Below are 14,077 nucleotides of genomic sequence, written 5' to 3' on the forward strand. Positions count from 1 at the left end.
TGTTTAACAAGCACTTCTACCATCTGGAAACATGGCTAATTTCAAGAATTGTGAACTACCATTTTTTACCGACATTTGCTGAATCATTTAATTGGAGATGCTGTTTCAAATGCATCCCTGTGTTTCTTTGAAAAAAACCTGATCTCCACCCCTGGCATAAATGGAACTTAAGGCCACCAATTATAAAACAGAGTCTCAAAAATCAAGTGGTTTAGGACAGGTCAATATCCCTCAATGCACATCTGAAGAAAACAGTTACTTTTAGAGATGTGATACAAATTCTAACCCCACAGAGATGGCCAAACTAATCAGCAAATGAGAGCCTTCTCTTTTAATTCCCACTCCTTTCAGTTTCCTTATGTTAAAAGCATTTGTCCAGATATTCACTGGAAACAAGTCAAATTCTCTCTTTGCTGTTTTGTCTAGGTGACCATGTCCATTAATTAAATTCTGTTCTGCTAGGAATTGTTTCTTTTTACTGCTGTCCCTTATGTCCACATAAATGCAAGAATAAATGTTGTGCCCTAGAAAGGCTGTGAAGTGAAATACCACAACTCTGAACCTGCACTGTACATGGTCTGACCGCTTTTTGTCAGTCTACACCCGTCATCCAGCCTGGGAGGAATTCCCCACAGGCCTGTGTAGCTCCCAGACATGCAGTGGACTGGACTCAGCACTATGACATCCAAAACTCCCACTGTTAATGTGAGTGGGATCCCGCTTGCTAGGAAGAGTTTCCTGGAAGAAGTGCTGCTGTACTGAAGCCTTAATCTTGGTCAGATGACACGTCTCAGAAAATGTTCTCTCTTGATAGAAATCTCCCTTTAAACATCCGTTAAGAGTGAAGTTTTTCAGCCTTTTACTGGCAAAAGTCCCACATACTTCTTCAGAGCTTGTGCACAAACACCACCGACAGTTTAGCTCTGACCAGCAAAGCAGAGAAACACTATTCAGCAATGTGGGAAACATATCCATTGCTCTTCAGATCTTAATAAATGTGCCAGTGGTGTGATATAAAATGCTTCACTACAGCTTCTTTTCCCCACTGTGCAAGTTCTGTATCAGAAAAGGGAGAGACTGCAGAAGAAAAACACTTGAAAACATACTAAAATGAAGAAACTGGCAGAGAGCCACTTTCTTCCATGTGCGCTGCAAAGACTTCAAAATGGCCAACTAAATCATCAAATCAGAACCACACAGTTTCAGCTAAGCCATCCACTAAAATTTCCATGGTACAGGCTCAGCTTCAGAAGAACATAGATGCATCTTATCCAGGAAAGTCCTGATGGTGCTAAGAAACCCAGATATGCAAGGAGATGCATCTGCAGAATAGGGAGCACTACCGCAGATACGACTACAGCATCTTTTCCTACATGAAAAATAAAACCCAGCTCTTAAAAAAGGAAAGAAAAGAAAAAAAAAAGACAAGAACTCTGTCCTGTGTTTCACTATAGCAGCATCCATGCAGCCCAGAAGTATATAAAGCTGGCAGGATCATTCCAGGTTCCTCAGCTGATCCTCACAGAGCCGCTTTGCTGCAAGATGCATCCGACAGCCGGGTGCTGTGCAGCAGAGACAGACAGTGCTGAGGCATCAGGCCTTGTGCTGAAAGGCATTAAGCTGTGCAGCAAGGGAGGTACAAAATGGTAGTATTTAGGAGCAAATGCATCACTATTTGTCCCAGCAGCTCTCCAGGAAAAGGGGGGAAAAAACCATTTTGTGACTGCGGCATCTGGCAGTCAACAGCCAGTCTTGCTGAAAAGTCTTCCCTCTCCTAGAGCTAATGTGCTTTCTCTCAGGTATTACCACTGAGATGTCCGGATCCTACCACAAAGCATTTCACATGGCAAGTCCTTACTTGTATTAATCCAACAAAACTAATCCAGAAAACAGGATACAGAGCAGCTTATGGGCTAACTTGCAAGAAGGAGGCTACAGATGTCTCTTACCCTCTCTTCGTTGTCTGCAGCAGAGGGAACATGACTTTATGGGACTCCATCTACACATCTCAAACCCTTCTCCTTCCTTGCCTTAGGACAGCAAGGACCAGAAGAGGCCTCATGGCTCACCTCTGCCTTTGAGGTAGAATCTCCAGCTGCCAGGAGCTCTCAGCAGAATTGTACCTTGTAGCCAGGTCTACCATGTGGCAGACTGGCTTGGCTTCAGCATTTACCTTGGCAGAATCAAGCACATCCAACACAACAGGTGAAGTGTATTTGTGCAGTACTTAAAAAAATTCTAATGGAAGCATTAAAGCTTATTTATCATCGTGGATGTTTCAAAAGTTTACATATAAAATCTAGTTGTTGCCATTCTGTACTGGTGATATTGAAACAGCCTTACGAACTGATTACAGTGTCTCAGACCTGCTGACAGACTGAATTACAAAACTGTGTTTCTTTTTAGCCTAACACCAGAAGAGCATACCATGCAACCTGGAACACTCCCCATCAGTGCTCTAGACCAGACCTGCAAGTACAGCTTGCATGCTTCTCCACAAATACTCCAGCTCTCAAAACCACAGAGGTTAACAGGCCAGCAAAGACTGGGAGGCAAGATGTCAGGGAAACATTGGTACTGCTTAGACTTCTGCTGAAGGTGTCTACTGCTGGGAGTTTTCACAGATTTACTATTAAATGCTATCCTCGAAAGATTCTCAAAGGAAATATTCCTAAGATTCAAAGTTTGGCCTCCTTAAAGGAATTGTCAAAAAGACAGTTGCTGAACCATTATTTCACCATGGCAATACTGGAAACAAGAAGAAACGCTTGCCATGGAACCAATTTCCATGTATCTAAGTTGCTAGTCAAGCCAACTTGAGGCCTTACTGAATTAATAGCACCATGGGAGAAAGTTACAATCTGTATGAAAACAACATAGCCCTAACTGCTATTAAGCAACTGCAGAACTGTGAACTGTTTTCTTGCTTTTAAAAGCAGTTGCCAGTTCAAAAACCCCAAATGACTAACTGCTGTTTAGTTCCCAGAATGACAGTGCGTTTCAAAGACATTTTTCAGTCAAGACACATCTACACTATTAATAAATCCTTTCTGTACATTGTACAGCATCAGGCACACAAAGCAGCATGTGGGAAAGTATTTTGAGCTCATTTGCTGTAGGTTCCTTCAAATTCAAAGACAATTTCTCCACTAACAGGTGCTGGAAATTGCATAAATATCTTGCAGCTTTTAAAAAACTCAGCCCATGTTTAAAAAGCACAAATGCTCCCCAGATCTTGAATTATTTAACCTGGATAAGGGATCCTGCAACCTCCTTATAGCTGTTGCTGACATTCATGCCCACATGCATCACTTTCAGTGCCATAATGCCAGTATTTTGACAGTCTCTGTGCTTCCCTTTTTGTGTGCTTGTTTCAAAGTGCTTCAAGCTGTCAGGTTTTTTTCAGTGCAAGCAGAGCCGAGCCCTGAATATTTCGTATACTGACAAGTTGAAGGAAACAACAGTTCCCAGGGAGACTGAGCATTGGAATGAGGATGGCTTTTGCTGTTCATCCTACAGATCACACAAGTATTGCTGGGCAGACTATCTCCGGGCCTTTGCTCCAGTTACAAGAGGAGGACTGGCTGAAGGAGTTAGGCTGCCTTCAGCCAGTTTTACACAAGAGTTAAGTCAGCGACTTCAGGTAACTACCCCTTGCTTCTCACTGGTCTAAAGTAAGAGATGCAGGAGGTGGCATGCACATGGAAAATATCTTCAGTGTAATCTAGGTATATACCCACACCAAATCTGCTGTTTGCACACCCTAATACCAGCTGTTGGAGCAAATGCATGATCACTGGAGAGGTCAGACAGATTGATATCCATGCAGGAAGAAAAGAACAGAATTGTTCTTATGTCCTTTAAGTTTCTTTTGAATTGTGAGCAGCTCTGTCACACTGCAGATACTCTGCTCCAAAATCCCCATGGTAAAGGCCACACTACAAGGCTGTCCCCAGGGAGAGGAATCCTGCAGTGCTGGTGGCGCGTTGGGCACTCTGGTAATATACAGGCAAGTAATGGATGGTTTTCAGGGCATACTCTAGGTTTAAAGGCAGCATATGAACAAGACTTTCCAAGCCAACACATTTTCATGATTCCCAAACCTAACTGATTAACAGATAGGGATCTGGTTATAGAAGCCCTTCACATCAGCACGCGTCAGATCAGCCAATGAAACAGCTTAATCTTTTCCTGTGTCCAGCATCCTTTGTGAGACACGTTCGATAGGTACCCTCGGACGTCTCCTTGTGCATTCACATTCCTCCTTAAGTGTCTGTCCTGAAGCCCTTGAAGTCACCTTGAGCTCCTTCTCTTGACAAACAGGACAGCAAGCTGTAAGACCTTTGTTGCAACAACTTGGACATGTCAGGACAAGCTGCCGGCAGTGCTGGCTCGAACAAAGTTTATACTGGTCCCACAGCGCCCCACAGTATCTGCATGCTGGAGGGAGGAGGAAAAGAAAAAGTTAACACCCACACTGCTACGGCTGTTCTCCTCGAAGAGAGCTTGCTATGGCACCAGGGGGCTGCCAGCTCTCATTTAAGTGGCTATCTATTGTCTTCCAGGTTTTTTAAGTCCTGCTTAGCTTGATCTTCTAGAATCTAGTTAATTTTCAAACTTCTGTTTTTGATGTGAAAAACTTAGGACTGTTTTCTCTCAGGAAAAGAGGAAAGTACTCACTAGTCCTTCCTCTAGTTCTGAATAGACAGATTTAAAGATTCTTAATGTTCTTAATGCCAAGAGAAGAAGAAAGATATGCAGGTGGTAACTAAGCCAGTACACAGAAATGTTGCCTCTGGGGAAGGGGTGCCATGGAACTTCCTTCCATCTAAAAGCAATGGCTTGTTCAGGGTGTCATTTGCAGTCCTGGTGGAGTCCTTCCACAACATCAGAATTTTTAACTGTCTAACTGAAAGCTACAGCCCAATTTAGCTGCACCACCACACTTCCCTTTGAAACTTCTGGAGGGATGGCTGTGATGTGTCCAGAGTGTGTCCTGTTTCTACACCAAGTCAGGCTCCCTCAAGATGTATACACTAATTGCAGCAGAGGAATGAGAAGTTATGCTTGAAAAATTACTAACTCAGAGAAAAAAACAGCACAGCTTCCTAAAAAAAAAAAAAAAAAAGATAGCAGATCATTTCATCTGCAGTAACTGAAGAGCAATCCCAGCCAGAAGACCAAGCTATGTTCTTAACAACTTCTACTAGAGGTCACTGAAATTCTACCAGCTACAGAAAACTTTAAAGCATGAAAATAACAAAGTGCTGTAGTGCACAGTGCCACTACTCTTGCAGTGCCTGATAGCCTGTGTTGATATTCTGTGAAATTACTGGAGCAGAGAACTGCTGGCAGCACAAGAACTACTTAAAACTTGGGTCATTTGGCCAACCACAGTCTGATCAGCACTGTGGGCAACAAGCAGGTAACAACAGCAGTGGTGCTTGACATATATCTCTCCATAAGTGCAGATGGCTCATAACAGCAGCTGTTCTGCAGGGAATACTTCCTTTCACTGCTCTGGTTTTAGTGAACTCTTTTTAGTGACCTGCTTTTCTCTCATTTCTGTTTTATGTGTTAAAGCCGTAGAGTTTATAGTCATCATGAAAAGTGATAGCACTAAAAGATCAAACCAAGTATGAGGAAGAACTATGTAGACCAGTTTGGCTGTCCCTGTCCTGCACACCTCTGGAAGTGATTGCAATAGCTTCCCAGCCTTCTGCACTTACGTTATCTAGTCCTACCTGAGATGATATCTTCATTGGAACAAATGGCGTAACGATCATCAAATACAAACAGCTTCCCCCTGTAGAATCCATCTGGAAACTCTTCCAGGTACTTGTGAATTCCACCTTTTAGCTGGTAAACCTCTCTGCACACTGCCTGTTTAAAGCATATTAGCAGAAAAGCTGAAGGAGACCGCAGCAGTGGTGGTGTGCCAGAGTTCCCAAAGAAAATGTCGTGAATGCCAGGGGTCAGTGAAAAGCAGCAGCTTCCCAGTGACCATCAGATGGCACCACGTGCACCCACAACTCTAGGCAATGCCATCAGGGACTACTGGGCAGCTCCACAACGTTGGTTTGCTGACATGAACCCGGCTGGGCATTACCAGCCAAAAGAAGCTGGTAACCTCCTCACCTGAGGGAGGTTTGCTGCATCACAGATCAAATGCTTTTAAACCTCCATGAACTGCCGCTTATTCTGTTTTTATGTAGTTAACTGCTATCAGAAGCAGAATTTCTCAGGGTTCACATTGATGCAGCAGAGAAAAAACAAACAAGGTTTAAGTCTCTGGAGAACATCTATGTGTTCTGTTCCCTTGATCCTTGAGGGAAGGATCCAGGAAGAGTGGGATGGAAAGCACAATTAGAACAATGCAATGTGCTGGATTTAATTCCACAACACTGGGAAAGCACTGACTGGCTGATTTTCGTCACTCTGAAATGCTCAAGCTGTGCAGTAATGACCACAGAGCATAACCTAGACAGAGTCTGTGGAAACACTGCAGAATGCTCTCAAGCCCTCCTAAAACACTCCTAACAGTGGACATAAAAATACCTCTTATCAACAAATGGCTTATATAATTATTTTCACAGAGCAATCACTGCTGTGACACTAGACCATGCAGATTATACTGAGCTGCATTAAACTATCCACATCCTTGAGAGACAGCACGAGGCAAGCATGAGTTACAGGCATTTATTTCCCCACCTGTGCTTTAGGTAGTTCGTGCACAGTAAGAATTTATCAGCAAAACAACAGACAGGGGCCTTTAGAGCAGTCTTAACTCCCCGACACTTGTGCCTCAGAACAACATCTTACCTTGCTTCTTAGGTAAGCAGAGCCTCTTTCACAACGAATCCCTCCTGTGCAGTACATCAGGACACGCTTGTCTTTGAAAAGCTCCAGGTTTTCATCTATGTAGATGGGAAAATAGCTGAACTTCCTGATATCTGGAGCCAGACAGCCCTGGAACTGTCCCTGCAATAACAACAGATGGCCATGCAACTGGTTACAAGCAGTGTTACTGGTAAGGTCTGTGCTTCAAACTAGAGGAAGTGACAAACGTTTGGCCCGGAACACTCATCTCACTGCAGCCGTTTTAGGAAGCTACTCAGATGCATTTATGCATTAAAACACATTAAAAACTGTAGGAGGATTCTGGACACAGCATGTCTCCTCATCCAAACAGAAAAGATTGAGCTAAGCACAACAGCACTGTCAGAGAGAGGACAAACCACAACGCAGAGGGGTGGTGGTTGTGACAGCAGGATGCCCTTGTTCTTTTTTACACATGGGACAAGGCAAAAAATGCTGAAAAACATCCTTACAAATTATGCTACTTTTACTTGAAACGTTCACTGCTAATGTTGTATGGATCACTTTGTGTTCTTCCTGCCAAGCTGTACAAGCACTTAGCCAGGCAAGCTCCAGGCTGAGTTGTGAGCAAGTCCTCTACTGATTGTGTCTAATATTCACTACTAAACTTGGTACACATTACAGTCAATCTGGAATATGGCATCTCTTCTAAGGTTACACCCTCACAACAGTACATGCTTCAGGACAGCACTTGCAACGCATTGCAAGAAGCAGGCAAACAACACTTACTATTTTACTTTCGTAGAAGTTCCTACAATCCAGCAAGATGGTATCGCTTTGTCCTTGACTGGCCTGAGACAAATATTGTTCTACTTCTCTATGAAATTCCTGAGGGGATAAATGGATTCCTTTAACACAAAAAAAATAAGGGAGAGAAAGGGAGAAGAAAAGTGAGAAGCAGAACTACGAAACAATGTTACATCTGATCTCACTGATCCAGACACTCCTCAGATTTCCAAACAAAAGATTTTTTTGATTGTTCACAGCCTTTTCATCCCAACTCAATCAGCCAAGTTTATCCATCTTTGGCTTCCTATTGGTAAATGAAAGAAAACACAACACTGTCCCACGTGACAAAGAAGCAGCAGAAGCCTGTCTCTGTAGTCTTTTATTGCATCCTCCTGGCACCTCTTACTGTTGTAAAAGAGAGAGTAAAAAATGTTTCACTACCCTTTGCTTATCTGTCGTTATATTTGGAGGTGCAGAAGCACACAGAAATGCAGTTTTTAAGTGAAACTCTTCTTGATAAAAATAGAAAATTTCCATAAGGACGTATTAACTTCAGTACAACTTCAATTTACAGAAAGTTTCTCAGCTTTCAGGTTGCTCAGGACTTAAGACTCCCAATGTAATGAAAACAAAAAAAAAAATCCCCCAGCAAAATCCTTTACCTTATCTTAAAACCCCCTACAAGCAACCTGGTTGAGTAACAGGAACCATCTCCATAAAATGCTGTAAAATAGGAGGGAAAAGGGAAAAAAAAAGGAAAGATATATCCAAACATACATCCCACAAACTACAAAATAATGGGGATAAAAAATAATCCTTTCCCAAAACCACAAAAAGATGCTGTAGAAGTTTGGCACCAATAAAACCTCTCAGTGGAAAAAAAAGCCCAAACTGCTCTGTTAATTGCCACTTGCTGTGCTCCTGCTCACCACCTGTATAAGCATCCTCATAGCAATTGCACAGCCAGGAATATCTTATCAGGCATAATCAATGCTAAGCAGCTACAGGTAGCACAAAACAAATGCAGTCTATTTTAGGGGAGTGGCATTGACCTCATGGAGAACTTGGCTTTGCTTTAGTGCAAAAGACACTAAAAGAGCTTGGCTTCAAAACGAGCAGAGCCAAGTCAGCAGTCCACAACACAGGAACATGCATATACTCAACTGGAAGCTTTTCTGTGATTCTAGCATTTTCTAAAAAAGAAAAAGCTCTCAGCATCCACAACACCAGAGCCCACCGGATCCACAAGGCAACTCCACGGAAAAATCTCTTTTTATACAGCTTGGCTCTTACTGCAAGATAACCCCAACAAGAGCATTGGAGCTCTTTATATGATTTCTTTTCTGAGCAGTCTCAAACTCCTACAGAATACTTACAACAAATATGAACATATTCATGCATAGAAATGTCTTTCCTAACCATCATATGTAGTTTCCTCTTACATCTGCCTGTAGCAGATGTCCAGTGACTTACTCCTTAACTAAAGCCAAGGTATGTCCCTGTCCCACAACAAGGTAACAGTTTGATGTCATCTGAACTGTTTCCCACAAAATGGGAATTTAATATTTAATATCAAGTTTTCTGAGGCAGCTAAACACTTAGCAAACTAAAATGTGGGTCAGCAAATTCTCTGTACTAGTAGCTTTCGACTACCAGTAAGAAATCAGTATCTGTTTCTCCCATGTCCTGGCCATTGTGCAGAGGGAAATGTATAACATTTATTCCTTTATTCTTCACTTACGCTTCACTTGGGTGAGAGGCTTTAGTTTTCATCAAATAAACTTACCAGTTTCTTTATAAGACACTATCTTTGGATCAATGCCCATAGGTACAATTTCTTTAAATACTCCAACTCGAAGGTCTGGGAAACAGTGAGCTCCTCCTGCACTGCTCTACGTAATCAAACACAAAAACAATTCACCAACATTTGCCAGGTGTCAAGATTAAAATTACCTACTCACTTTAATTTCTACAACTCATTAGAACATGAAAATGTCTTGGTGGTTGAGAGAAAGAAATGTCTCTCCTGCTGAAATCCATACTTAAATCCTGAGGTTGAGGCAAATACAGAAAATACTGTAATGTATTCATGCATGAAGGTTGATGCCCAGAGAGTTTGAAGATCAGAGTAAAATTCCATCCCTGTTCTGTTTTAGCATCTACATATGACTGTACCTAATGCAATTCCTCCTGAAATTCAGCCAAGCACAAAAGACAGTTAAAAAGCTAAGACTGAATCATCACTGCAGCTCTATGTGGAATTTGAGTTTCACAGTTTCACTGACTCCTTCGGTCTAGTTGCTTATGAAAAAAAAAAAAAATAGCTCTCCCTGCAAGTAAAACTGTGTGAAGAATAGCTTCTGCTTTAGCAACAGCTTTCCTCCCTCACAGAGAAACCAGCACTTACAGTGCTGGGGCAGCCAAAGCCTACCAGGATGCCACAGAGTGGCCCAGCCACAGTTGCCTTCACCATCTCAGGACAGCCATCAGCACATATGCTCAGGCACAAGCATAAGTTAGCACCTCTGCCTCCAGCCAGGTACTAAGTGGAGTTGGAAGAAACCTCTTGACTGCGCCTGTGTGTTTTCTCTAGAGGATATCCAGTTCAGGGAATTGACAATGCACCTATGCAGACACCAAAGCCTCCGCGAACCTAAACCGGTAGGCATCCAGTCAAGGATCTCAAATCAGGGTGAAGAGTTCAGCGTGGAAATACTTTCCTTGCCTAACAGTATGTTGTGATGCCTACTCAAGCTGGAGAAAATGCTTGTTGAAGAATGATGGGGCTGAAGCACTCTCCCTTATTCACCTATATGGGGGGCTTTGCAGCTGCACCCATAGCTGTCAAAGCTTGTAGCAGCTGCTGTCACTGCTCATGATAACTGCTAACACTGGCAAAAGCCAGCAGAGATATCTAAACAAAGTATGGTTAAGAACCCTTGGCTTAGGTAAGTGCTGGCAGAGCAGAGGTGCTACAGCAGAGCTAATGCTGTCAGGAAGAATGTGCTTATTTCTTAAAAATTAAATGACCTGCATTAACAATGTCTGGGTAGAAATCATTTTTTCATACCTTGAAATCCTCTTGACACAAAATGTTTTTGAATAGAGGCTGGGAAAGCATAACTTCAATGTACAGACTGGTAGCTACTTTACTTCCACCAACTGTCCCATTAATCCCTTCTGAAGCAACTCGTACCTAGGAGGCAAGAGGAGAAGCTGGGGCTGAGCCTTAGAAACAGCAAAGCAGATCACAGTGAAATTAGTAAAATATGACTGGATGAAAAAGGCAGGCACAGGAATATGTTCAGAAAAGAGACTACTGAATAAGGAAGGAAAATATGGTTATACTGAAGTTGAACATAAAGACAGTAAATAGGAAAAAAAACCCCAGTAATCACTTCTGAGCCATTTCAAAAGAATCATAACAAGATGGTCAGAAGAGTCCATGCAATAAACAGAAATGCTGTCTAAACAGAGAAATTGCTGTCTGCAAATCCTGCAGTCAGCATTAAAATTCCCACTGGAAGTCTGCCTCAGTAAGAACAATAGGCTTGTGCCCCATGACTCACACAGCTAAAAGGAAAATGTGAATATGCATAATATCATATCTAATATTAAACTTCAGGGTGAGTCATTTTATCTTCAGCACTGACAAATGAACAAAAGTTCTGAAGTAGGGGGAGGGAGGGAAGACTGAATATAAGAGGCAAGGAAAAAACCAAGTGTTTAAGAAGCTCAATGCTGTACCTGCCTCAGAGATGAGATAAAAAAAAAAAAAAGAAAGGAAAAGAAATTTGAGAAAAATACCAACCACCAGGCAAGAGAGCTGAGCAGAAAAAGAAGTGAATGCATCAGGACATTTCACCCCCACATCTCCTGTGCTGATGTACAACAGGGAAGGTGCCTACCATGGGCAGATAGAAAGAACCTACTTAGGAAGACAAGTCAAAGACAAGACAAAAGGAGTCTCCTCCTCTGAGTTGTCCTCCTTCTCCCCACAGTAACATCAGCTTCATGAGGCTAAAACTCATCTTTGCCCACAGCCTCAAGAGGCCAGCTAGTTAAGCAACTCACATCCTTTTGGTCTGCCAGGAATGAGGAGAACAAAGACTGTGCAGGAATGAGCACTGCTCTCCCATGGTGTGGTCTAAAATGTCAGTTGCTCTCACCTAATTCCTGACAGTATGGATTACAGGTTGGTGTAGTTACTGGGCTGGAAGATCACTGTGCCCCGAGGAGTTAGGATACATGTAACCATGAAGCAGAGCAAGCCCAGTTGCACACTACACAGTGCTGCATGTCCAGCTTGGCCTTCCGGCTGTGTTGTGCTGCAGTACCCTTTAGCCACAGGATAAAACCCAGCCTAGTAATGCTAACTAAGACACCTGCATGCAGCTCTCTGTTGACATCAGTGATTATGCCACCTCTGTCTCCTTGCCTTTATCTAAAAGTGCATCAGGGAGGTCTCACGTGAATATACTTTCTGTTTGATAGCAGGAGTGATAAAAGAACTTGTTCTTCTGCTTCCATGTGTAATGGTTCAAACGACAGAAATGGGGTAACCTTTGCAAGAATAGGGCCTGCACCATGTACTGTGTGTGGATCAGAGGCTGGCTGGGTGTTGCACAGCCAAGGGTTCCCTGCACCAAAACAAATATAAGATTATCTGTATTTTTTTCCTTTATAGCCTTAGCTCTTGGGCAGAATTCTAAAAGATACCTTACAGAGTCTGACTACCTCTCTTAATGGGGTTGTAACAGATTAGCATCTTCTGGTGCAAAACACCCAATTCTCCACATGCCCCATTGTCCTGCAGTAAGCAAAGATTTTTTGCTAAAGAATACACTCATTGCTTAAAACCTTACCTTGCCAGTGAGATGCAGATGCTGGCACAGAGCCTTTTGCCAAGCACAGAGTTTCTCTGGATCCTTCACCTCACAATAACAGTAATACAGAAGTACTTCTCCCACCTTGCTGCCCATAGCATAGTAAAGACAAGCAAATAGGAAAAGGATGTTAGGGTTTGAAAGAACAAAAACATACTATTAGTAGTAAACATTCAAAAAGCAGACGATCTTGTTCTGGCAGTTATATGGAGAAAAAAAAACCAACCAAACTTTGGAGGATTAGCACTACTGGGTTTGATTTATTTCAAAGAGAAGGAACTAAAACAAGCACTCATACTTCTAGTTCTCAGGACTAGGTACAAAATGAACTTATCTGTGATGCATGGGGCATTTCTGCCAGTGGCCTACATGTGCTCTCTTAACACAGGACACAAGAATTGCTCATTTTTGTGTGCACAGGTGTCCCATTAAATGCTCAATTTGCCAAACTGGCACTTGAAAATTCAAGTGCTTGAGCTATCTAAATTTAAAAGGACAAAACCTTTAGTGAGAGACTGTGTGTGCCTGCATTCTGTGCAGCACAAGCCGTACACTCTCACAGCCAGGAACGTTTTTGTGAACCTACTTTATAACTAACAAGCCCTTAATGTACCTGAATAAGCAGAGAAAAGGAACATGTGCAGAGCATATCCTGCTGTTCTGCTCTTTTCTGTTATGGTCCTTCCTTCCTTACAGATCCAAGCTGTCCAGCAGCACCTGTATAGGTCAGCTTTAACAGCATGGGATGATAAAGCTCTGAGAGGGTCCTAAGCAGACTGAACTACCATCAAAAAACCTGCAGTGCACCTACTGTAAGGTGCACTTTTTTATTATTACTGTAAAAAAACTGTAAGATCATACTTTGAAGTAAATCTTTATATAAAAGATATCCAAAGACTTCGAAGAGCTAAAGGAATATCGGGAAAGACCACTTTCGTACTTTAAAAGTGTTGCTTGACTGAATTTCACAAAAGGTACTACTGGCAAATGATCGCATAAAGACGGGCACGTAAAGCCCATTCCTGGGCCTGCAAACCGACGAGGGGCTTTTTTACCTTGTCGGATCATCGTGGTTAATGCGGCTCGTGTCCGGGAGCGCCCAGGAGATCTCCGGGCTGCCCGCAGCAGCCGGGCCGTCCGCGGGGCTCCCTCCGGCCTCTGCCGGCTCCGCATCCAGCCCCTCCTGCCGCCCGACGTCCCCGGAGTGGTGCAGAGCGACGTGCCTGTGAATGCCGGGCAGCTCCTCGAACGCCTGCCGGCAGCACCGCCACCGCACGCCCTCTCCGCCGCCGGGACACCGGGACGCGGCCGGCACCTCCTTGGCTTTGACGAACAGGGAAAAGGCCTGGAAGGCACCGCAAGGACCCGCGTTACCGAGGTCACCGCGCCACCCCCGCCCCAGGCCCGGCGCGGCCCCGCACCGACCCACCTTCCTGCGGGCGAGGGCGCGCTGCTTCCTGCCGGCCGCGCCGGCCTCGGCCGGCACCATCTCCGCCTCTCCGCCGGGAAGCGCCCGCTCCGCTCCTCCTCCGCCCCGCCCCGGAAGTGCTCGGTCAGGGACCGGAAGCGGGTGGGAGGTGCCG

General features: G+C 43.7%; 1 protein-coding gene across 2 annotated transcripts; it reads right to left on the reverse strand.

The window, feature by feature from the left end:
* Positions 1 to 74: 74 nt before the first annotated feature.
* On the reverse strand, positions 75 to 14,022 carry TSTD2 (thiosulfate sulfurtransferase like domain containing 2). Of its 2 annotated transcripts, none has more exons than XM_051809102.1 (9): positions 13,924 to 14,022; positions 13,550 to 13,839; positions 12,474 to 12,582; positions 10,679 to 10,804; positions 9,395 to 9,500; positions 7,609 to 7,727; positions 6,823 to 6,981; positions 5,745 to 5,883; positions 75 to 4,440 (listed from the first exon to the last, which is right to left on the reverse strand). In XM_051809102.1, exons 1-9 carry the CDS (start codon positions 13,981 to 13,983, stop codon positions 4,181 to 4,183), a joined length of 1,368 nt encoding a protein of 455 aa, XP_051665062.1. In that variant the 5' UTR covers positions 13,984 to 14,022; the 3' UTR covers positions 75 to 4,180. The 2 variants fall into 2 exon arrangements, with proteins under 2 accessions (XP_051665062.1, XP_051665063.1); XM_051809103.1 differs by having other exon boundaries at positions 4,321 to 5,108.
* Positions 14,023 to 14,077: the final 55 nt, after the last annotated feature.

The sequence above is a fragment of the Manacus candei genome, unplaced genomic scaffold (assembly GCF_025592945.1).
Source record: "Manacus candei isolate 608988 ecotype Guabito, Panama unplaced genomic scaffold, ASM2559294v1 h1tg000074l, whole genome shotgun sequence".
NCBI lineage: Eukaryota > Metazoa > Chordata > Aves > Passeriformes > Pipridae > Manacus > Manacus candei.

Coding starts and splice junctions, on each gene's coding strand:
- TSTD2 (XM_051809102.1), bottom strand. CDS start 13,983: ATGGTGCCGGCCGAGGCCGGCGCGGCCGGCAGGAAGCAGCGCGCCCTC. Junction 10,805..12,473: donor ATCTGCATCTCACTGGCAAG/GTAAGGTTTTAA, acceptor CTTGCCTCCTAG/GTACGAGTTGCTTCAGAAGG. Junction 6,982..7,608: donor ACTTCTACGAAAGTAAAATA/GTAAGTGTTGTT, acceptor TTGTTATTGCAG/GGACAGTTCCAGGGCTGTCT.